General features: G+C 47.9%; 1 protein-coding gene across 11 annotated transcripts in view; it reads right to left on the reverse strand.

The window, feature by feature from the left end:
* The window catches only part of CENPC (centromere protein C), a 755,709-nt gene that overhangs the window by 160,320 nt on the left and 569,472 nt on the right, over window positions 1-25,917 (reverse strand). For 9 of the 11 annotated variants that reach the window (XM_063919916.1, XM_063919914.1, XM_063919915.1 and 6 more), the window contains 2 exons: window positions 23,322-23,354; window positions 1,267-1,834 (listed from right to left, as the gene is read on the reverse strand). In XM_063919916.1, the coding sequence (XP_063775986.1) occupies window positions 1,267-1,834; window positions 23,322-23,354 (601 nt within the window). The remainder of the gene's footprint in view (window positions 1-1,266; window positions 1,835-23,321; window positions 23,355-25,917) is intronic. The other 2 variants (XM_063919922.1, XM_063919913.1) reach the window with 1 other exon arrangement.

Below are 25,917 nucleotides of genomic sequence, written 5' to 3' on the forward strand. Positions count from 1 at the left end.
ATTATCCCCCCTGGCTGGTTCTGCCTGGTGCTGGTTTTAGTGGTGTGGGGGGACTGCACTTTTTTTTTTTCCGGGGGGGGGGGTTAGCTGCAGTGCCTCCCCGGGCCTCACCGCACGTCACTGGGACTATGTATGTATACACAATGCACAGTAAATACTGGATGTATATCACAGGGTACTTGTACTAAAAATCCTTGAAGTTATGCACTTGTTCTTAACTAACACTGTCTAAATGATATGTAGAATACTTAACTGTCCTGTAAATGCACAGCGCTGACGAGGCAGGCAGCTTTACAGAGGAGACAGTGCCCAGCAGTCCCAGGATCAGCGCAGCTGTGTGTAATGGCGCCCAAACGCTGACAGGGAGAAGAGAGATGCAGCTCCAGGGCAGGAACATTTGCGCCTGGGGTTGGGGCTACAGGTCAGAGCATTATCCCCCCTGCTGGACTTTACCACCGGGAACTGCGGGGCCTATAGAAAACGGATTATTAGAAATCCGACCTGTGCCCTGGTGGTCAAGTGAGGTCCCTGTATGGCCACAATGTCCACGCCAGCGCAAGCGGTCCGTCTCCCGGAGACCGTGATTTCAGCGGGTCCCATCTGGGGGACCCTTACCTCCTCCCTATGATGCGGCCATGTGATCCAGGAGAGCAGCGGCGGCGAGTGTGCCTGATGTGGACCCGAGCCCCTCCGATGTAAGTACCCGGCAACCAGGGCGCGGGAGTATACAGCGCCACTGGCGGACGTGAGGGAGCCGCAACACGATATGTCAGACTGATATATAGCACTTCTAAGTGCCTGTGCTGCGGCCCTTGAAGTCTTCTTTCTTCAAAAAGCTCTTATCAGGGCTGCCTAGCGCAGCCCTCCCTGTTAGCCGCCTGCACTGCAGGCACCAATGTACAAACTGAGGTCCAGAGCCTAGGGGTGGGGATATAGAGGAAGCGGCACTATGCATCCTGGGAACAGTCAAAGCTTTAAAGCTTTTAGCCTGTTGGTGCCTCGGATCAAGATCCAACTCCACACCCCGATGTAATTCCCTGTGGAATCACAGTGTACCCCGCTGCAGAAAAATAAATAAATGGGGTGGGCTGAGGTAAATTTGTGACTGTCCTTTGAAAATTAAGGCCAGGAATGTACCTAATTTATAAAAACAAGAATTAATTTTGCTTGACAAGATTATTGCATACAAATATGCATATTCACACAATCACACTAAAAAAAAAAGATTAACATGTAGTAGGAAAAATAAACAAAAAAACACTTTACTTTGAGAGATGATCCGTTCGTGATTCTTGACTTTCATCTGTACTATTACCATCTTCTATTCTTTCAGTATTTAGGTGTTTGACATCTTCAAAATCACGTGATTCTTTAGATTTATTTTTTAAAATTGACTTTAATTTTTTCTTAGGAGATAACTGTGCTTTGTCCGTTTCATCAACATGCTTTCTTTTACGTGACAAATTTGGTTTAACATTGCAAACACCTTGAACATTGGAATTCTGTGACAAATTTTTGTCAGTTTGTAAGATGTCACCTGTAATGTCCATTTGTAAAAAGCCATCTGAACCTTTAGGAAAATAATCTTTTCCAGAACTCGGACTTTTGGATACTGTTTGCTTTTTTAAATTTGAATTAGTTTCCAACAATTTTGAATAATTATCATCTTTGTTTGTTTGTTCTTTCATTCTTTTTTTTGCTTTTCTGGTCTGCAACAATTTTTTATCTTTTCCTTTTAACTTTGGATCTCCCTTTTCCTTTTTCGACTTTGGACCATAAATTGATTTCCTATTGTTTTTAGCTTTTGCTTGATTTTTCACCAGGCCACTTTCTTCTGAAACACAAAAATAAAAAATAAAAATGTTCATCTCTATACCAACATTGTTACATCTGCATGTACAGCATGGTACACCAACCAATAACCGCAAAATCAAAGTTACATGCAGTGCATCCGTAAAGTATTCACAGCGTTTCACTTTTTTCACTTTTTGTTATGTTACAGACTTATTCCAAAATGGAATAAATTCATTTTTTCCCTTTAAAATTCTACACACAATACCCCATAATGACAAGGTAAAAAAAAGGTTTTTTTCTCGAGATTTTTGCAAATTTATTAAAAATAAAAAACTAAGAAATCACATGTACATAAGTATTCACAGCCTTTGCCATGAAGCTCAAAATTGAGCTCAGGTGCATCCTGTTTCCACTGATCATCCTTGAGACATTCCTACAGCTTAATTGGAATCCACCTGTGGTAAATTCAGTTGATTGGACATGATTTGGAAAGGCCCACGCCTGTCTATATAAGGTCTCACACTTGACAGTGCATGTCTGAGCACAAATCAAGCATAAAGTCAAAAGAATTGCCTGTAGACCTCCGAGAAAGGATTGTCTTGAGGCACATATCTGGGTATGGGTACAGAAAAATATCTGCTGCTTAGAAGGTCCCAATCACGACAGTGGCCTCCATCATCTGTCAATGGAAGAAGTTCTGAACCACCAGGACTCATCCTAGAGCTGGCCAGCCGTCTAAACTGAGCGATCGGGGAAGAAGGCTCCTAGTCAGGGAGGTGACCAAGAACCCAATGGTCACGCTGTCTGAGCTACAGCATTCCTCTGTGGAGAGAGGACTACCTTCCAGAAAGACAACCATCTCTGCAGCAATCAACAAATCAGGCCTGTATGGTAGAGTGGACAGACGGAAGCCACTACTTAGGAAAAAGCACACGGCAGTCCGTTTGGAGTTTGATAAAATGCACCTGAAGGATTGTCAGACCATGAGAAACAAAATTATCTGGACTGATGAGACAAAGATTGAACTCTTTGGTGTGAATGCCATGCTTCATGTTTAGAGGAAACCAAGCACCGCTCATCACCAGACCAATACTATCCCTACAGTGAAGCATGGTGGTGGCAGCATCTTGCTGTGGGGATGTTTTTCAGCGGCAGGAACTGGGAGAATAGTCAGGATAGAAGGAAAGATGAATGCAGCAATGTAAAGAGACATCCTGGATGAAAACCTGCTCCAGAGCACTCTTGACTGGGGCGACGGTTCATCTTTCAGCAGGACAATGACCCTTAGCACACAGCCAAGATATCAAAGGAGTGGCTTCAGTACAACTCTGTGAATGTCCTTGAGTGGCCCAGCCAGAGCCCAGACTTGAATCCGATTGAACATTTCTGGAGAGATCTGAAAATAGCTGTGCAACAACACTTTCCATCCAACCTGATGAAGCTTGAGAGTTGCTGCAAAGAGGAATGGGCGAAACTGCCCAAAGATAGGTGTGACAAGCCTGTGGCATCATATTCAAAAAGACTTGAGGCTGTAATTGCTGCCATAGGTACATCAATAAAGTGTTGAGCAAAGGCTGTAAATACTTACGTACTTGTGATTTCCTAGTTTTTTATTTTTAATAAATTGGCAAAAAAAAAATAAAAATTTTTTTTTTCACATTGTCATTACGGGGTATTGTGTGTAGAATTTTGAGAGAAAAAATTAATTTATTCGATTTTGGAATAAGGCTGTAACATAACAAAATGTGGAATAAGTGAAGCGCAGTGAATATTTTCCAGATGCACTGTAAAAACAAAACAAAAAAAGAAAACAAACAAGACAAGTCAACTAATAATGCAGAATATAAAGGGAAGGAGCCCTAGGACTGCATATCCTAGCTGCAAGTAATGAAAGTGCTACCTTAATGAGACCTGTAGTGTCAAACAGAGAAAGAATGCAGGTGCACTATTCAAACATTACTAACTGTAAAAGCAGTACATTTTGCAATATGAGGCTTTTCACATAATCTTAGTCAAAATTATTGGCTTACCCACTTGTAATGCAATATATTAGTTTTACTAAATATGCAGCTCGTTTGTTCTAATATGAAAGTTGTATTGTTCAACTAATTCTAATTGCAAGTAATGTAAGTCACATATTTTTTTTATTTTATTTTTTTAAATAGTTTGCACTTTTTAAGTTACTTTTTCTTGTTAGAGCAGAAACGTTGCGTATATTACTGCTGTGGTCTCCCATTATTCCTCCCCTGCCTCCCACCCCTCCCTTATCAAAGACCTATATACATCATCCATGTTTTCTGCTTTCACCTAGTTGGCCCCCCTTCACCCCATTACCCAAACAGCTCACTCTACTCAATAAATAAATCTGACCCTTTATCTCCAACCCCATGGGGGAAATGCAATAGGGACCAATTTGGTTTGTTTTGAGTTTGTACTTTTTCAAAACTCGTGTAAAGTTTGGTGCGATATTATTCTGAAATTTGCACAATGAAATAAGCGGTAAGTTTCAAGGTGCTGATGTATCTCACATGCGACATAATGGAGGTTGTCTGGTGAGAAAATCTGAAAAAAATCTCGGAAATCACAAAGCGAGTTTCATTATATGCAAGTTCTTGCCTTTGAAAGTGGTGTAGTAATTGGTCTTCCAAAGTCGCCTGATTTGGTCATCATTTGCACTATAAAAGTATCACTTGTGCACTTATCTTACCGATTTTCTGAAAGTGAAGTCAGTCAGTTCGTGTGTATAGTTATTGCAGGATGGCTAGTAGGAAGAGGCTGGAGGGTCAGGAGAGCAGTATGGAGAATGTCATTTTTGATCTACCAGTTAGTGGAGGAGGATGTAGAGGAGAATGAGGAGAAAGGAAAGGCTGCAGTTTGTGACCCAGGTAAAACTTAAACTGGACACAGTGTGCGCTTTTTATATGAAAAAAATTGTGCACTGGTGCATGCCATTGTGCCAGCGCATGAGAGATTGCTAAGGGCAGAGGCACACCGCACATCACTGGCCCGCAAAAATGCTTTATGGCAGGGGGTTTGTGAAGCAGTAAATACAGTCAGTTTGTGCAAGCGGTGTGTTAACAACTGTAAGAAGCGCTTCTCTGATGTTATGAGGGTTGTAAGGAAAATTGGCAGGGGAGCTGTGTGAAATCAGGAATACGTGGTGGCCCAGAAGTTCCGTTCCACTGCGTTACATTCGAGGAGGAATTTGAAGCAAGTCATTCCACCTCAAATCATCCCAGGGACACCTATTGAGAACACAGACTGTCCACCCACCCAAACAGCAGCTGGTGTGTATGAAAAAAAAATATATATTTTACTCACCGGTAAATCTATTTCTCGTAGTCCGTAGTGGATGCTGGGGACTCTGTAAGGATCATGGGAATAGACGGGCTCCGCAAGAGACTGGGCACTCTAAGAAAGATTTAGTACTACTGGTGTGCACTGGCTCCTCCCTCTATGCCCCTCCTCCTGACCTCAGTTAAGGAAACTGTGCCCGGAAGAGCTGACATTACAAGGAAAGGATTTTGGAATCCAGGTTAAGACTCATACCAGCCACACCAATCACACCGTATAACTTGTGATAACTTACCCAGTCAACATTATGAACAACAACAGAGCATCAACAATGGATGCCAACATAACGTAACCCTTTATTAAGCAATAACTATATACACGTATTGCAGAAAGTCCGCACTTGGGACGGGCGCCCAGCATCCACTACGGACTACGAGAAATAGATTTACCGGTGAGTAAAATCTTTTCTCTGACGTCCTAGTGGATGCTGGGGACTCCGTCAGGACCATGGGGAATAGCGGCTCCGCAGGAGACAGGGCACAAAATTTAAAAGTTTGACCACTAGGTGGTGTGTACTGGCTCCTCCCCCTATGACCCTCCTCCAAGCCTCAGTTAGGTTTTTGTGCCCGTCCGAGCAGGGTGCAATCTAGGTGGCTCTCATAAAGAGCTGCTTAGAGTAAAAGTTTTGATAGTTTTATTATTTTCAGTGAGTCCTGCTGGCAACAGGCTCACTGCAACGAGGGACCTAGGGGAGAAGAAGTGAACTCACCTGCGTGCAGGATGGATTTGCTTCTTAGGCTACTGGACACTAGCTCCAGAGGGACGATCACAGGTACAGCCTGGATGGGTCACCGGAGCCGCGCCGCCGACCCCCTTGCAGATGCCGAAGTAAGAAGAGGTCCAGAAACCGGCGGCTGAAGGCTTTTCAGTCTTCATGAGGTAGCGCACAGCACTGCAGCTGTGCGCCATTGCGCTCAGGCACACTTCACACCGGCGGTCACTGAGGGTGCAGGGCGCTGGGGGGGGCGCCCTGGGCAGCAATGTTAATACCTTTCTGGCTAAAAAGAATACATCACATATAGTCCATGAGGCTATATGGATGTATTTCACCCCTGCCAGGTCTCAGAAAAACCGGGAGAAGAGCCCGCCGGAATAGGGGGCGGGGCCTATCTCCTCAGCACACAGCGCCATTTTCCTACACAGTTCCGCTGCTAGGAAGGCTCCCAGGCTCTCCCCTGCACTGCACTACAGAAACAGGGTAAAAAACAGAGAGGGGGGGCATTTTTTGGCGATATTATATATATTTAAGCAGCTATAAGGAAACAACACTTATATAAGGTTGTTCCTATATAATTATAGCGCTTTGGTGTGTGCTGGCAAACTCTCCCTCTGTCTCCCCAAAGGGCTAGTGGGGTCCTGTCTTCTATCAGAGCATTCCCTGTGTGTCTGCTGTGTGTCGGTACGTGTGTGTCGACATGTATGAGGACGATGTTGGTGTGGAGGCGGAGCAATTGCCGGTAATGGTGATGTCACCCCCTAGGGAGTCGACACCGGAATGGATGGCTTTGTTTATGGAATTACGTGATAATGTCAGCACGCTGCAAAAGTCGGTTGACGACATGAGACGACCGGCAAACCAGTTAGTACCTGTACAGGCGTCTCAAACACCGTCAGGGGCTGTAAAACGCCCTTTGCCTCAGTCGGTCGACACAGACCCAGACACGGACACCGAATCTAGTGTCGACGGTGAAGAAACGAACGTATTTTCCAGTAGGGCCACACGTTATATGATCACGGCAATGAAGGAGGCTTTGCATATCTCTGATACTGCAAGTACCACAAAAAGGGGTATTATGTGGGGTCTGAAAAAACTACCTGTAGTTTTTCCTGAATCAGAGTAATTGAATGACGTGTGTGATGAAGCGTGGGTTACCCCTGATAAAAAGCAGAGAGAAATATACTGGCGCCGGCTGGATCTCAAAAATGAAAGAACGGAAACAGTTGTATCAATTAAAAAATAAAATAATACATTTATTAAATATAAAAAATAATAATAATAAGAGTGGGTATAAATATCTGATATAATATCAAGAGGGTATTTAAAATTCAGCAGTTGAGAGTCACTCAATTTATCCTATGACCACTTGTATTTTCATTAGGCAGTGAATACTGGTATTCTGGCTAGAACTCAGTCCTCCTTGGTATCCTCACAAAATTTCAAATATGGATATTACCATGGTCTCAGATGAAAGGCCCCTTGGTTCTCGTTAGCAATTCGAGGTCCAATAGCAGCAGGGGAATGAGGAGACTTCAGATGGAAAGTGATGGTATGGATCCTGGAGGATTCAAAGTCCAATTATTGCCAGATATTCCAAAAGGTGGTTTGAAGTGCCAGTGGTCAGGGAGGAGTATATCTCTGTAGCTCAACGCGTTTCGCTGGACTAGATCACCGCCAGCTTCCTCAGCATGCTCCAGATGAAGTCTCCTCATTCCCCTGCTGCTATTGGACCTCGAATTGCTAACGAGAACCAAGGGGCCTTTCATCTGAGACCATGTTATGGGGGTATATAAAGATGTCCCAGTATACATGAGACACATGCTCCTGAGGAAGCTGGCGGTGATCTAGTCCAGCGAAACGCGTTGAGCTACAGAGATATACTCCTCCCTGACCACTGGCACTTCAAACCACCTTTTGGAATATCTGGCAATAATTGGACTTTGAATCCTCCAGGATCCATACCATCACTTTCCATCTGAAGTCTCCTCATTCCCCTGCTGCTATTGGACCTCGAATTGCTAACGAGAACCAAGGGGCCTTTCATCTGAGACCATGGTAATATCCATATTTGAAATTTTGTGAGGATACCAAGGAGGACTGAGTTCTAGCCAGAATACCAGTATTCACTGCCTAATGAAAATACAAGTGGTCATAGGATAAATTGAGTGACTCTCAACTGCTGAATTTTAAATACCCTCTTGATATTATATCAGATATTTATACCCACTCTTATTATTATTATTTTTTATATTTAATAAATGTATTATTTTATTTTTTAATTGATACAACTGTTTCCGTTCTTTCATTTTTGAGATCCAGCCGGCGCCAGTATATTTCTCTCTGCTTTGTATTACTGTTTAGGGACTTACCATCCCTATACCGGCTGCCGCTGACAGCGCACTCACTCAAATTGTCTTTTTGTGTTTTACCCCTGATAAAAAACTGCTAATTTCAAAGAAGTTATTGGCGTTATACCCCTTTCCCGCCAGAGGTTAGGGCGCGCTGGGAAACACCCCCTAGGGTGGACAAGGCGCTCACACGTTTATCCAAACAAGTGGCGTTACCGTCTCCTGATACGGCCGCCCTCAAGGATCCAGCTGATAGGAGGCTGGAAAATACTCTAAAAAGTATATACACACATACTGGTGTTATACTGCGACCAGCAATCGCCTCAGCCTGGATGTGCAGTGCTGGGGTGGCTTGGTCGGATTCCCTGACTGAAAATATTGATACCCTGGATAGGGACAGTATTTTATTGACTATAGAGCAATTAAAGGATGCATTCCTTTATATGCGAGATGCACAGAGGGATATCTGCACTCTTGCATCAAGAGTAAGTGCGATGTCCATATCTGCCAGAAGAAGTCTATGGACACGACAGTGGTCAGGCGATGCGGATTCCAAACGGCATATGGAAGTATTGCCGTATAAAGGGGAGGAATTATTTGGGGTCGGTCTATCGGATTTGGCAGCCAGGGCAACAGCCGGGAAGTCCACCTTTTTACCTCAAGTCCCCTCCCAGCAGAAAAAGACGCAGTCTTTTCAGCCGCAGTCCTTTCGTTCCTATAAGAACAAGCGAGCAAAAGGACATTCATATTTGCCCCGAGGCAAAGGAAAGGGTAAGAGACTGCAGCAGGCAGCCCCTTCCCAGGAGCAGAAGTCCTCCCCGGCTTCTGCAAAGGCCTCAGCATGACGCTGGGACCTTACAAGCGGACTCAGGGGCGGTGGGGGGTCGCCTCAAGAATTTCAGCGCACAGTGGGCTCACTCGCAGGTGGACCCCTGGATCCTGCAGGTAGTATCTCAGGGTTACAGGTTGGAATTCGAGAAGTCTCCCCCTCGCCGGTTCCTAAAATCTGCTTTGCCAACGTCTCCCTCAGACAGGGCGACGGTATTGGAAGCCATTCACAAGCTGTATTCTCAGCAGGTGATAATCAAGGTACCCCTTCTACAACAGGGAAAGGGGTATTACTCCACGCTATTTGTGGTACCGACGGCTCGGTAAGACCTATTCTAAATCTGAAATCTCTGAACCTGTACATACAAAGATTCAAGTTCAAGATGGAGTCACTCAGAGCAGTGATAGCGAATCTGGAAGAAGGGGATTTTATGGTGTCCTTGGACATCAAGGATGCTTACCTTCATGTCCCAATTTGCCCTTCACACCAAGGGTACCTCAGGTTCGTGGTACAAAACTGTCATTATCAGTTTCAGATGCTGCCGTTTGGATTGTCCACGGCACCCAGGGTCTTTACCAAGGTAATGGCCGAAATGATGATCCTTCTTCGAAGAGAAGGCGTATTAATTATCCCTTACTTGGACGATCTCCTGATAAGGGCAAGATCCAGAGAACAGCTGGAGGTCGGAGTAGCACTAACTCAAGTAGTGCTCCAACAGCACGGGTGGATTCTGAATTTTCCAAAATCCCAACTGATCCCGACGACACGTCTGCTGTTCCTAGGGATGATTCTGGACACTGTTCAGAAAAAGGTATTTCTTCCGGAGGAGAAAGCCAGGGAGTTATCCGAGCTAGTCAGGAACCTCCTAAAACCAGGGACAGTGTCTGTGCATCAATGCACAAGAGTCCTGGGAAAAATGGTGGCTTCTTACGAAGCGATTCCATTCGGCAGATTCCATGCACGAATTTTTCAGTGGGATCTGCTAGACAAATGGTCCGGATCGCATCTGCAGATGCATCAGCGGATAAAATTGTCGACAAGGACAAGGGTCTCTCTGCTATGGTGGTTGCAGAGTGCTCATCTGTTAGAGGGCCGCAGATTCGGCATACAGAACTGGGTCCTAGTGACCACGGATGCCAGCCTGAGAGGCTGGGGAGCGGTCACACAAGGAAGAAACTTCCAGGGCGTGTGGTCAAGCCTGGAAACGTCTCTTCACATAAATATACTGGAACTAAGAGCAATCTACAATGCTCTAAACCTGGCAAAACCTCTGCTTCAGGGTCAGCCGGTGTTGATCCAGTCGGACAACATCACGGCAGTCGCCCACGTAAACAGACAGGGCGGCACAAGAAGCAGGAGGGCAATGGCAGAAGCTGCAAGGATTCTTCGCTGGGCGGAAAATCATGTGATAGCACTGTCAGCAGTGTTCACCACATGATTGTAGTCCATTGGGAAAGACCAATGGTGGACATGATGGCGTCCCGCCTCAACAAAAAACTGGACAGGTATTGCGCCAGGTCAAGAGACCCTCAGGCAATAGCTGTGGACGCTCTGGTAACACCATGGGTGTACCAGTCAGTGTATGTGTTCCCTCCTCTGCCTCTCATACCCAAGGTACTGAGAATTATACGGCAAAGGGGAGTAAGAACGATACTAGTGGCTCCGGACTGGCCAAGAAGGACTTGGTACCCGGAACTTCAGGAGATGCTCACGGAAGATCCGTGGCCTCTACCTCTAAGAAGGGATCTGCTTCAGCAGAGACCGTGTCTATTCCAAGACTTACCGCGGCTGCGTTTGACGGCATGGCGGTTGAACGCCGGATCCTAAGGGAAAAAGGCATTCCGGAAGAGGTCATCCCTACCCTGGTCAAAGCCAGGAAGGAGGTGACTGCACAACATTATCACCGCATTTGGAGAAAATATGTTGCATGGTGTGAGGCCAGGAAGGCCCCGACAGAGGAATTTCAACTGGGTCGATTCCTACATTTCCTGCAAACAGGATTATCTATGGGCCTCAAATTAGGGTCCATTAAGGTTCAAATTTCGGCCCTGTCGATTTTCTTCCAGAAAGAATTGGCTTCAGTTCCTGAAGTCCAGACTTTTGTAAAAGGAGTACTACATATACAGCCCCCGGTTGTGCCCCCAGTGGCACCGTGGGATCTCAATGTAGTTTTGGATTTTCTCAAATCCCATTGGTTTGAGCCACTCAAATCGGTAGATTTGAAATATCTTACATGGAAAGTAACCATGCTACTGGCCCTGGCTTCAGCCAGGAGAGTGTCGGAATTGGCGGCTTTATCGTATAAAAGCCCATATCTGATTTTCCATTCGGACAGGGCAGAATTGAGGACGCGTCCTCATTTTCTGCCTAAGGTGGTATCAGCGTTTCACCTGAACCAGCCTATTGTGGTGCCTGCGGCTACTAGCGATTTGGAGGATTCCAAGTTGCTGGACGTTGTCAGAGCATTGAAAATATATATTTCAAGGACGGCTGGAGTCAGAAAATCTGACTCGCTGTTTATACTGTATGCACCCAACAAGCTGGGTGCTCCTGCTTCTAAGCAGACGATTGCTCGTTGGATTTGTAGCACAATTCAACTGGCACATTCTGTGGCAGGCCTGCCACAGCCTAAATCTGTCAATGCCCACTCCACAAGGAAGGTGGGCTCATCTTGGGCGGCTGCCCGAGGGGTCTCGGCATTACAACTCTGCCGAGCAGCTACGTGGTCAGGGGAGAACACGTTTGTAAAATTCTACAAATTTGATACCCTGGCTAAGGAGGACCTGGAGTTCTCTCATTCGGTGCTGCAGAGTCATCCGCACTCTCCCGCCCGTTTGGGAGCTTTGGTATAATCCCCATGGTCCTGACGGAGTCCCCAGCATCCACTAGGACGTCAGAGAAAATAAGAATTTACTCACCGGTAATTCTATTTCTCGTAGTCCGTAGTGGATGCTGGGCGCCCATCCCAAGTGCGGATTGTCTGCAATACTTGTACATAGTTATTGTTACAAAAAAAATCGGGTTGTTTATTGTTGTGAGCCATCTTTTCAGAGGCTCCTACGTTATCATACTGTTAACTGGGTTCAGATCACAAGTTGTACGGTGTGATTGGTGTGGCTGGTATGAGTCTTACCCGGGATTCAAAATCCTTCCTTATTGTGTACGCTCGTCCGGGCACAGTATCCTAACTGAGGCTTGGAGGAGGGTCATAGGGGGAGGAGCCAGTACACACCACCTAGTGGTCAAACTTTTACATTTTGTGCCCTGTCTCCTGCGGAGCCGCTATTCCCCATGGTCCTGACGGAGTCCCCAGCATCCACTACGGACTACGAGAAATAGAATTACCGGTGAGTAAATTCTTATTATTTTCTCTAACGTCCTAGTGGATGCTGGGGACTCCATAAGGACCATGGGGATTATACCAAAGCTCCCAAACGGGCGGGAGAGTGCGGATGACTCTGCAGCACCGAATGGGCAAACACAAGGTCCTCCTCAGCCAGGGTATCAAACTTGTAGAACTTAGCAAATGTGTTTGAACCCGACCAAGTAGCTGCTCGGCAAAGCTGTAATGCCAAGACCCCTCGGGCAGCCGCCCAAGACGAGCCCACTTTCCTTGTGGAATGGGCTTTCACTGATTTTGGATGCGGCAATCCAGCCGCAGAATGAGCCTGCTGAATCGTGCTACAGATCCAGCGAGCAATAGTTTGCTTTGAAGCAGAAGCACCAAGCTTGTTGGATGCATACAGGATAAACAGCGAGTCAGTCTTCCTGACTCCAGCCGTCCTGGCTACATAGATCTTCAAAGCCCTGACTACATCAAGCAACTTGGAATCCTCCAAGTCACGAATAGCCGCAGGCACCACAATAGGTTGGTTCAAATGAAAAGATGACACCACCTTCGGCAGGAATTGCGGACGAGTCCGTAATTCTGCCCTGTCCATATGGAAAACCAGATAGGGGCTTTTACATGACAAAGCCGCCAATTCTGACACACGCCTAGCCGAAGCTAAGGCCAATAGCATGACCACCTTCCACGTGAGATACTTTAGCTCCACGGTCTTAATTGGCTCAAACCAGTGGGATTTCAGGAAACCCAACACCACGTTGAGATCCCAAGGTGCCACTGGTGGCACAAAAGGGGGCTGAATATGCAGTACTCCCTTAACAAACTTCTGAACTTCAGGAAGAGAAGCCAGTTCCTTTTGAAAGAAAATGGATAGGGCTGAAATCTGGACCTTTATGGACCCCAACTTCAGGCCCATAGTCACTCCAGACTGTAGGAAGTGCAGGAACCGGCCCAGCTGGAATTCCTCTGTAGGGGCCTTCCTGGCCTCACACCAGGCAACATATTTTCACCATATACGGTGATAGTGTTTTGCTGTCACGTCCTTCCTAGCCTTTATCAGCGTAGGAATAACTTCATCCGGAATGCCTTTTTCCGCTAGGATCCTGCGTTCAACCGCCATGCCGTCAAACGCAGCCGCGGTAAGTCTTGGAACAGGCAGGGCCCCTGTTTCAACAGGTCCTGTCTGAGAGGCAGAGGCCATGGGTCCTCTGTGAGCATTTCTTGCAGTTTCGGGTACCAAGTCCTTCTTGGCCAATCCGGAACAATGAGTATTGTTCTCACTCCTCTTTTTCTTACGATTCTCAGCACCTTGGGTATGAGAGGAAGAGGAGGAAACACATAGACCGACTGGAACACCCACGGTGTTACCAGGGCGTCCACAGCTATCGCCTGAGGGTCTCTTGACCTGGCGCAATACCTTTGTAGCTTTTTGTTGAGACGGGACGCCATCATGTCCACCTGTGGCACTTCCCATCGATTTGTAATCTGAATGAAGACTTCGTGATGAAGTCCCCACTCTCCCGGGTGGAGGTCGTGCCTGCTGAGGAAGTCTGCTTCCCAGTTGTCCACTCCCGGAATGAACACTGCTGACAGTGCTTGCACGTGATTCTCCGCCCAACGAAGAATCCTGGTGGCTTCTGCCATCGCCACTCTGCTTCTTGTGCCGCCCTGACTGTTTACATGAGCCACTGCGGTGATGTTGTCTGCCTGAATCAGCACCGGTTGGTTGCGAAGCAGAGGCTCCGCTTGACTCAGGGCGTTGTATATGGCCCTTAGTTCCAGGATATTTATGTGCAGACAAGCCTCCTGACTTGTCCACAACCCTTGGAAGTTTCTTCCCTGAGTGACTGCCCCCCATCCTCGGAGGCTCACATCCGTGGTCACCAGGACCCAGTCCTGTATGCTGAACCTGCGGCCCTTGAGAAGGTGAGCACTCTGCAACCACCACAGAAGAGACACCCTGGCCCACGGGGACAGGGCGATCAGCCGATGCATCTGAAGATGCGATCCGGACCACTTGTCCAACAGATCCCACTGAAAGATCCTCGCATGGAACCTGCCGAAGGGAATGGCTTCGTATGATGCCACCATCTTTCCCAGGACTCGCGTGCAGCGATGCACAGACACCTGTTTCAGTTTTAAGAGGTCTCTGACTAGAGTCACGAGCTCTTGAGCCTTCTCCGCCGGGAGAAACACCTTCTTCTGGTCCGTGTCCAGAATCATGCCCAGAAAAGGCAGACGCGTAGTAGGAATCAGCTGCGACTTTGGAATATTCAGAATCCAGCCGTGCTGTTGCAACACTTCCTGAGAGTGTGCTACACTGATTAGCAACTGCTCTCTGAACGTCGCCTTTATGAGGAGATCGTCCAAGTATGGTATAATTGTGACTCCTTGCTTTCGAAGGAGCACCATCATTTCTGCCATTACCTTGGTAAATATTCTCGGTGCCGTGGAGAGCCCAAACGGCAACGTCTGGAATTGGTAATGACAGTCCTGTACCACAAATCTGAGGTACTCCTGATGAGGTGGATAAATGGGGACATGCAAGTAAGCATCCTTGATGTCCAGAGACACCATAAAATCCCCCTCTTCCAGGCTTGCAATGACCGCTCTGAGCGATTCCATTTTGAACTTGAATCTTTTCAGATAAATGTTCAGGGATTTGAAATTCAATATGGGTCTGACCGAACCTTCCGGTTTTGGTACCACAAACATTGTGGAATAGTATCCTCTTCCTTGTTGAAGGAGGGGAACCTTTACCACCACCTGCTGGAGATATAACTTGTGAATTGCCGCTAACACTACTTGCCTTTCTATGGGGGAAGCTGGCAGGGCCGATTTGAGGTAACGGTGAGGGGGCATCACTTCGAATTCCAGCTTGTATCCCTGAGACACAATCTGTATAGCCCAGGGATCCACCTGTGAGCGAACCCACTGGTGGCTGAAATTTCGGAGACGCGCCCCCACCGCTCCTGGCTCCTGTGGAGCCCCAGCGTCATGCGGTGGATTTAGTGGAAGCCGGGGAGGACTTCTGTTCCTGGGAACTAGCTGTATGGTGCAGCTTCTTCCCTCTACCCCTGCCTCTGGCAAGAAAGGACGCACCTCTGACCTTCTTGCGTCTTTTATATGCCCCAGGGTCAGTAAAATGGTATCCCTGTCTAAGGTATCCATTTCCTCAGACAGATTATCTGTCCATGCTGCTACAGCACTACACATCCAGGCCGACGCAATTGCCGGCCTCAGTATAGTACCTGAGTGTGTATAAACAGACTTCAGGATACTTTCCTGCTTCCTATCTGCAGGATCCTTTAGGGCGGCCGTATCCTGTGACGGCAGGGCCACCTTTTTAGATAAGCGTGTCAGAGCTTTATCTACCCTAGGGGAGGATTCCCAGCGCATCCTGTCCGTTGGCGGGAAAGGGTACGCCATAAGTAACCTTTTGGAAATCAGGACTTTCTTATCGGGGGAATCCCACGCTTTTTCACATAATTCATTTAACTCATGTGAAGGGGGAAAAGTCACCTCTTGCTTTTTCTCCCCATACATATACACCCTTTTGTCAGGGACAGGGTTAACCTCTGATATGTGCAATACATCCTTCATCGCTATAATCATGTAGCGGATGGCTTTAGCCATTTTAGGCTGCAATTTTGCATCATCGTCACTGGAGTCAGAATCCGTGTCGATATCTGTGTCAACCATTTTGGATAGTGGGCGCTTCTGAGACCCTGATGGCCTCTGCACTGTAGGATCAGGCATGGGCTAAGACCCCGACTGTCCCAAGTCATCAGCTTTATCCAACCTTTTATGTAAGGAGTTTACATTATCATTTAACACCTTCCACATATCCATCCAATCAGGTGTCGGCGCCGTCGGCGGAGACACGTCATTCATCTGTACTTGCTCTGCCTCCACATAGCCCTCTTCGTCAAACATGTCGACACACGCGTACCGACACACCACACACACAGGGGATGCTCTATATGAGGACAGGACCCCCACAAGGCCTTTTGGAGAGACAGAGAGAGAGTATGCCAGCACACACCCCAGCGCTATATGACCCAGGAATCACACAGTAACTTAGTGTTTACCCAGTAGCTGCTGTATATATATTAAATGCGCTAAATTTATGTGCCCCCCCCTCTCTTTTTACCCTTTCTACCGTGAGTCTGCAGGGGAGAGCGTGGGGAGCTTCCTCTCAGCGGAGCTGTGGAGAGAAATTGGCGCTGGTGAGTGCTGAGGAAGAAGGCCCCGCCCCCTCAGCATAACAGTGTCCAACTGTATATATGCTGCTTTTGCCAGGAGGTATCTAATTGCTGTCCAGGGCGCCCCCCCCTGCGTCCTGCACCCTACAGTGACCGGAGTGTGTGGGTTAGTGTGGGTGCAATGGCGCACAGCTGCAGTGCTGTGCGCTACCTCATATGAAGACAGGAGTCTTCTGCCGCCGATTTTGAAGTCTTCTTTCTTCAACCCGCCGGCTTCTGACTTCTGGCTCTGCGAGGGGGACGGCGGCGCGGCTCCGGGAACGGACGACAAGGTCAGGTCCTGTGTTCGATCCCTCTGGAGCTAATGGTGTCCAGTAGCCTAAGAAGCGCAACCTAGCCGCAGTTAGTAGGTTTGCTTCTCTCCCCTCAGTCCCACGTAGCAGAGAGTCTGTTGCCAGCAGAAGCTCTCTGAAAATAAAAAACCTAACTAAAATACTTTCTTATTAGCAAGCTCAGGAGAGCTCACTAAAATGCACCCAGCTCTGTCTGGGCACAGATGCTAACTGAGGTCTGGAGAAGGGGCATAGAGGGAGGAGCCAGTGCACACCAGTAGTACTAAATCTTTCTTAGAGTGCCCAGTCTCCTGCGGAGCCCGTCTATTCCCATGGTCCTTACGGAGTCCCCAGCATCCACTAGGACGTTAGAGAAATAGGATTTTAATTACCTACCAGTAAATCCTTTTCTCGTAGTCCGTAGACTATGCTGGGGTCCATATTAGTATCATGGGGTATAGAAGGGTCCATCAGGAGCCATTGGCACTTTAAGAGTTTAATAGTGTGGGCTGGCACCTCCCTCTATGCCCCTCCTACCAGACTCAGTCTAGAAACTCTGCTCGAGGAGACAACATACTTCGAGAGAAGGAATTACACAGATAGTGGCAAGATTCATACCAGCTCACACAACAGGCAAATCCGGCTAACATGCCGGAAAACTCAGCAATAGCTGAAACAGTACTGAAACAGTAAATAACACAGAACTTACCTAGGAACCAGGCAGTACTGATCTACAAACCAATGCCGGAAAATGAAGCGCTGGGCGGGCGACCAGCATCCTCTACGGACTACGAGAAAAGGATTTACCGGTAGGTAATTAAAATCCTATTTTCTCTTACGTCCTAGAACATGCTGGGGTCCATATTAGTACCATGGGGAAGTACCAAAGCTCCCAGAATGGGAGGGAGAGCGCAGAGGCTCCTGCAACACTGCTTGACCAAACTTGAGGTCATCAGAGGCCAAAGTATCGAACTTGTAAAACCTAGCAAATGTGTTCGACCCAGACCAAGTAGCCGCTTGGCAAAGCTGTACAGCCAAGACACCCCGGGCAGCCGCCCAGGAAGACCCCACCTTACGAGTAGAGTGGGCCTTTACAGATTTTGGACACAGCAATCCTGCCATAGAACACGCATGCTGGATAGTAAACCTAATCCAGTGCGAAATCGACTGCTTAGAAGCAGGACACCCAATCTTCTTGGATCATAGATGACAAACAGAGAGTCAGAACTTCTATGACGAGCCGTCCTCTTCACATAAATCTTCAAAGCCCTCACAACATCCAAGGCCTTTGAAGCAATTGAGGAGTCAGTAGCCACTGGCACCACAATAGGTTGGTTGATATGGAAAGCCGATACAACCTTAGGTAGGAACTGTGGACGAGTCCTAAGTTCCGCACTATCTTCATGGAAGATCAGGTAGGGACTTTTACAAGACAAAGCCACCAATTCCGACACGCGTCGAGCAGAAGCCAAGGCCAACAAAGTGACCGCCTTCCACATGAGAAACTTTATATCAGCCTCCTGTAGAGGCTCAAACCAAGCTGATTGTAGGAACTGCAACACTACATCAAGATCCCAGGGTGCCGTCGGCGCCACAAAGGGAGACTGAATGTGCAGAACCCCTTTCAAAAAGGTCTGAACCTCAGGGAGGACAGCCAATTGTTTTTGGAAGAAAATGGACAAAGAAGAGATCTGGACCTTGATGGAGCCCAATCTCAGTCCTATAGCCACACCTGCTTGTAGGAAAAGGAGAAAACGTCCAAGTTGAAACCCCACCGCAGGAAATTTCTTGGATTCACACCAAGAAACATATTTTTTCAAAATTCGATGGTAATGTTTAGACGTTACTCCCTTCCTAGCCTGTATCAGGGTAGGAATAACCTCACTCGGGATACCCTTCCGAGCTAAGATCTGGCATTCAACCAGCATGCAGTCAAACGTAGCAGTCGTAAGTCTTGATAAGTGCACGGCCCCTGCAGCAGCAGATCCTCCCGAAGAGGTAAGGGCCGTGGATCTTCCAGAAGAAGAACCAGTAGATCTGCGTACCAAGCCCTCCTTGGCCAGTCTGGAGCAACGACGATTGCCAGATCCTTTGTTCGTCTTACCAGTTGAAGAACTTTTGGTATCCGAGGAAGTGGAGGGAACACATACACGGACGTGAACACCCACGGTGTCACCAGTGCGTCCACCGACACTGCCTGTGGGTCTCTCGACCTGGAACAGTACCTCCGCAGCTTCTTGTTGAGGCGGGAGGCCATCATGTCTATGTGAGGAACCCCCCACCAACCGGTTACCTCCTCGAACACCTCTGGATGGAGGCCCCACTCTCCTGAATGGAGATCGTGTCTGCTGAGGAAGTCTGCTTCCCAGTTGTGTACACCTGGAATGAAGATTGCTGACATCACTACCGCGTGCCTTTCTGCCCAGAGGAGTATTCTTGACACCTCTGACATGGCAGCCCGCTCTTCGTTCCGCCTTGTCGGTTTATGTAGGCCAATGTGGTCACGTTGTCCGACTGCACTTGAACAGTGATCCTGTAAAAGGTGTGCTGCTTGCAGAAGGCCGTTGTACACAGCTCTTAGCTACAGGATGTTTATTGGGAGAAGGGATTCTTGATTCGACCACCGTTCTTGGAAGGTTTCCCCCTGAGCGACTGCTCCCCAACCTCTTAGACCTGCATCTGTGGTGAGAAGTATCCAGTCCTGAACTCCGAACCTTCGGCCTTCCAGAAGGTGTGGTAGTTGTAGCCACCAGAGGAGCGAAATCCTGGCTTTCGGTGACAAACGTATCCTCTGGTGCATGTGTAGGTGAGATCCCGACCACTGGTCCAAAAGATCCAGCTGAAAGGATCGAGCATGAAACCTTCTGCACTGGAGAGCCTCGTAGGAGGCAACCATCTTCCCCAGATGCACTGATGAACCGATACCCGGGTAGGCCTCAAGACGTCCCGGACCATTGTTTGAATCACCAATGCTTTCTCCACTGGGAGAAACACCCTCTGCACTTCCGTGTCTAGGATCATCCCCAGGAAAGACAGCCTCCTTGTCGGCTCCAGATGGGACTTTGGAAGGTTCAGGATCCAACCGTGCTCCTTCAGCAATTGTGTCGTGAGAGCAATGGATCTTAACAACTTCTCCCTGGACGACGCCTTGATTAGAAAGTCATCCAGATACGGAATTATGTTCACCACTTGCTTGCGGAGGAGAACCATCATCTCTGCCATCACCTTGGTGAAGACCCTCGGTGCTGTGGAGAGGCCAAACGGCAACGCCAGAAAATGAAAGTGATCATCCAACAGTGCAAACCTGAGATATGCCTGATGTAGCAACCAAATGGGAATATGGAGGTACGCATCCTTGATGTCCAGGGACACCAGGTACTACCCCTCTGTCAGTCCTGAGATGACAGCTCTCAGAGACTCCATTTTGAATTTGAACTCCTTGAGATAAGGGTTCAAATATTTCAGGTTCAGAATTGGGCGTACCGAACCATCTGGCTTCGGTACCACGAAAAGGTTCGAATAGTAACCCTTGTTCCACTGATGAGGCGGAACTGGAACAATGACCTCGTACACTACCAATTTTCGGATAGCCTCCAGAAGAATTATTCTATCTGCCGGCAGATTTGAAGAAACGGTGAGGTGGTAGAGTTTGAAACTCCAGACTGTAACCCCTTGACACAATGTCTTGTACCCAGGGGTCCAGGCATGACGATATCCAGACGTGGCTGAAATGCCGAAATCTTGACCCCACCTGACCTTCCTCCAGGCTGAGCTGTCCACCGTCATGCAGAGGACTTTGGAGTATCAGAAGCAGGCTTCTGGTCTTGGTAACCTGCGGGAGCAGGCTTCTATCCTTTAGCACGACCATCTCTGAAGAAGGTGTGAGAAGGCTTGTCCTTTCTAGGCCTCTGTGGGCCGAAAGGAATGTGACGTGGATGGAGTAAAAGGCTTCTTCGTAACCGGCGCAGCTCAGGGGAGAAAAGGAGACTTACCCGAGGTAGCCATGACAATCCACGCATCCTGCGCCTCCCCAAAGAGAGCCTGACCCGTATATGGTAGGCCCTCCACACTTTTTCTGGATTCCTTGTCTGCAGACCATTGGCGCAGCCAGAGACCCCTGCGAGTCGAGACGGACATGGAGGAGATCCACGCAGCCATGGAACCCAGGTCCTTCATGGAATCTACCAGGAACCCTGCAGAATCCTGAATATTACGTAAAAATAAATCAACGTCAACTTAATCCATCGTAGTCAAGTCCTCCTGCAGAGTGATTGACCACCTGGCAATAGCTTTAGAAATCCATGCACAGGCAATAGTAGGCCGCAGTATAGCCCCTGAGGCCGTGTAAACGGACTTTAGCATAGCATCCACCATGCGATCTGCCGGGTCCTTCAACGTGGTAGATCCCGGGACTGGTAAAACCACCTGTTTTGACAGCATCAACTATCGACGGAGACTCCCACTTCTTTCTATCTTCCTCTGGGAAGGGAAAAGCAACAAAGACCCTCTTAGGGATATGGAATTTTTCTCCAGATTTTCCTAGGCTTTTTCAATGATAGCATTTAATTCCTTAGAAGCTGGGAAGGTGAGGGGGGGGGGGGGGGGGGGGGGCGGCTTTATACTGTCTGTGAAAAAGGACTCCTCAAACTGCTCAGAAGTCGTGTCAGAAATGTGCAACACATCCCGTACGGCCTCAATTCCGTACGGCCTCAATCATCAACTGCACCCCCTTAGCAAGTCCCCCTTGACACATCCCTGTCACCGTCTGCAGTGCCAGAATCGGTGTCCGTGTCATCCTTCATAATCTTTGCAAGAGCACGTTTGTGAGAATGAACCGCAGGGGACCCTGAGGGAGCAGTATCAGATCATACAACCATAGAGGATTGCAGCACCTGAGCAGCATGCTCAGTTCTAGCAACCCTTTCAGAAATCTGAGAAATAGTCCCCCTAAGAGAGGCTAACCATTCCGGCTCTCTAGCTGGGATCTGCGCTACAACAGTGCAATCCTGATTACATGGGATGGGATCTTCCTGAGAAGATAAATCCTCTGCAGCATAAGAAACAGTCTCGCTAGACATGTTTGCAAATACACACCACTCACCCCACATACACAAAGGGTACTGGGCAGACAGAGATTTTCCCCCAAGAATGGCAGAGAGACACAGAGGTTGGAGCCAACCCACACACAGCGCTATTGCAGGTATAGGGAAACCCTAAACCAGCGCTGACTGTGTCCCTTACTAGGTGACACAGCCTCCCCTCCCTTCTACAACCCCCTGGTACCGTACAGATAGCTGCAGTTGCACAGGAGGAACTGATCTTCCACTTGCATCTGACTGCAGGCAGGAAAATGGCGCTGAAACGCTGCTAGGTCCACTCTGAGGAGAAGCTCCGCCCCATTAATGGCGCTGTCTTCCCGCTCTTCAAGATTATACTGGCCTGAGGATTTTAGGTGCTGGCTGAGATCCGCAGACCCCGACAGGCTGAATTGGTCAGTGTAGGGTCAGGCGCCAAGTACCGCTGAGCCGTCCGGGAGCGCAGTTAATACTGCGCTCCTACCCTGAAGCCGCCATCTTCACACCGACCCCCCGCTTGTTAGGGAGGACGGTGACTCACTCGCCACACTTCAGCTCTGCAAGGGGGTGGCGGCCTGCTGCTGGGGTGAGCGTCCCCTGTGGCGGGGCGCGATCTATCCCCTCTGGAGCTCAATGCCCAGTCAGCGGAGACAGTGGCTCAGACCCCACAGGGCGGACACTACTTCCCTCCTCAGTCTCTCGTTGCAGGCAGGCTGTTGCCAACAACCTCCTGTAAAAAAAAATCAACTCTAAGATAAACTTAACTAGAAAAGCTCTGTAGAGCTCCCCTAGCTGTGACCGGCTTCTCCGGGCACATTTTCTAAACTGAGTCTGGTAAAAGGGTCATAGAGGGAGGAGCCAGCCCAGACTATTAAACTCTTAAAGTGCCAATGGCTCCTGGTGGACCCATCTATACCCCATGGTACTAATATGGACCCCAGCATCCTCTAGGACGTAAGAGAAATAAATAACATTTAAAGTGTTATAAGCAAAATCATACTGAACGTATTGTATTAATTTGTCATGAATGTCATACACTTTTATTGTAAGTGTGCCCAATCTTAGAGCAGCACCCTGATTAGTTTTTCGAACTTTTATTTGTAAATGTGATTAAAATTTTTACAAATACAGCTTTATTTTTAGTTTGAGAAGCAAAGATATAAAAAAATTAAGGATTACTTATTTTCTATCTAATTGTGTGTATTTTGGTATATATTTCTCAAATTAAAACAAGGAAAGGGCACTTTTACAGTTTATAAGTTTTTCCTTCCTCAGCCGATGCAACCACAAAAAAAGGCACCTTGAAAAAAACATACGTACCCAAGTTGCTGCTGCTGATACTGCTGGTGAGTGCTGAAAAAAAGTAATAAAAATAAATAAATTAATAAGTCAGGCCATGGGTTTTCAGGCATGTGCCATTCTTTGATATTGTCATAATTAACTAGGTGACACTTGTAAGAAGTGACAATATGCAAAGTAATAAATTTGCAGTAAACTAAACCAAAAGGAAAAAACTGTAACAACTAAAAATAAGATTTTACTTACCGGTAAAGCTATTTCTCGTAGTCCGTAGTGGATGCTGGGGACTCCGTAAGGACCATGGGGAATAGACGGGCTCCGCAGGAGACAGGGCACTTTAAGAAAGAATTAGGATACTGGTGTACACTGGCTCCTCCCTCTATGTCCCTCCTCCAGACCTCAGTTAAGGAAACTGTGCCCGGAAGAGCTGACAGTACAAGGAAAGGATTTTGGAATCCAGGGTAAGACTCATACCAGCCACACCAATCACACCGTATAACTTGTGATAAACTTACCCAGTTAACAGCATGAACAACAACAGAGCATCAGATAACCCTGATGCAACCATAACATAACCCTTATTTAAGCAATAACTATATACAAGTATTGCAGAAGAAGTCCGCACTTGGGACGGGCGCCCAGCATCCACTACCGACTACGAGAAATAGATTTACCGGCAAGTAAAATCTTATTTTCTCTAACGTCCTAGTGGATGCTGGGGACTCCGTAAGGACCATGGGGATTATACCAAAGCTCCCAAACGGGCGGGAGAGTGCGGATGACTCTGCAGCACCGAATGAGCAAACACAAGGTCCTCCTCAGCCAGGGTATCAAACTTGTAGAACTTTGCAAAGGTGTTTGAACCTGACCAAGTAGCCGCTCGGCAAAGCTGTAATGCCGAGACCCCTCGGGCAGCCGCCCAAGAAGAGCCCACCTTCCTTCTGGAGTGGGCTTTTACTGATTTTGGAAGCGGCAAGCCAGCCGCAGAATGAGCCTGCTGAATCGTGTTACAGATCCAGCGAGCAATAGTTTGCTTTGAAGCAGGAGCACCCAGCTTGTTGGATGCATACAGGATAAACAGCGACTCAGTTTTCCTGACTCTAGCCGTTCTGGCTACAAAAAAACTTTCAAAGCCCTGACTACATCTAGTAACTTGGAATCCTCCAAGTCACGAGTAGCCACAGGCACCACAATAGGTTGGTTCATATGAAAAGATGACACCACTTTTGGCAGAAATTGTGGACGAGTCCGCAATTCTGCCCTGTCCATATGGAAAACCAGATAGGGGCTTTTATGTGACAAAGCCGCCAATTCTGACACACGCCTAGCCGAAGCCAAGGCTAATAGCATGACCACCTTCCACGTGAGATATTTTAACTCCAGGTTTTAAGTGGCTCAAACCAGTGAGATTTCAGGAAACTCAACACCACGTTGAGATCCCAAGGTGCCACTGGAGGCACAAACAGGGGCTGAATATGCAGCACTCCCTTTACAAATGTCTGAACTTCAGGAAGAGAAGCCAGTTCTTTTTGAAAGAAAATGGATAGGGCCAAAATCTGGACCTTAAAGAACCCCAATTTTAGGCCCAGTCACTCCCAACTGTATGAAGTGAAGGAAACGGCCCAGCTGGAATTCCTCTGTAGGGGCATTCCTGGCCTCACACCAAGCAACATATTTTCGCCATATACGGTGATAATGTTTAGCCGTCACGTCCTTCCTAGCCTTTATTAGCGTGGGAAAGACCTCATCCGGAATCCCTTTTTCTGCTAGGATCCGGCGTTCAACTGCCATGCCGTCAAACGCAGCCGCGGTAAGTCCTGGAACAGACAGGGCCTCTGCTGCAACAGATCCTGCCTTAGAGGCAGAGGCCATGGTTCCTTTGTGAGCATTTCTTGCAGCTCTGGATACCAAGTCCTTCTTGGCCAATCCCTTACAATGAGTATTGTTCTCACTCCTCTTTTTCTTATGATTCTCAGCACCTTGGGTATGAGAGGAAGAGGAGGAAACACATAAACCTACTGGAACACCCACGGTGTCACCAGTGCGTCTACAGCTATCGCCTGAGGGTCTCTTGACCTGGCGCAATACCTCTGTAGCTTTTTGTTGAGGCGGGATGCCATCATGTCCACCTGTGGCAGTTCCCATCGCCTTGCAATCTGCGTGAAGACTTCCTGATGAAGTCCCCACTCTCCCGGGTGGAGGTCGTGCCTGCTGAGGAAGTCTGCTTCCCAGTTGTCCACTCCCGGAATGAACACTGCTGACAGTGCTCGTACGTGATTCTCCGCCCATCGAAGAATTCTGGTGGCTTCCGCCATGACGGTTTACATGAGCCACTGCGGTGATGTTGTCTGATTGAATCAGCACCGATTGGTCGCGAAGCAGAGTCTCCGCTTGACTTAGGGCATTGTATATGGCCCTTAGTTCCAGGATATTGATGTGAAGGCAAGTCTCCTGACTTGACCAAAGACCCTGGAAATTTCTTCCCTGTGTGACTGCCCCCCACCCTCGGAGGCTTGCATCCGTGGTCACCAGGACCCAGTCCTGAATGCCGAATCTGCGGCCCTCGAGAAGGTGAGCACTCTGCAGCCACCACAGAAGAGACACTCTGGCCCTGGGG

Source organism: Pseudophryne corroboree, chromosome 1 (assembly GCF_028390025.1).
Source record: "Pseudophryne corroboree isolate aPseCor3 chromosome 1, aPseCor3.hap2, whole genome shotgun sequence".
NCBI classification, from domain to species: Eukaryota; Metazoa; Chordata; class Amphibia; order Anura; family Myobatrachidae; genus Pseudophryne; species Pseudophryne corroboree.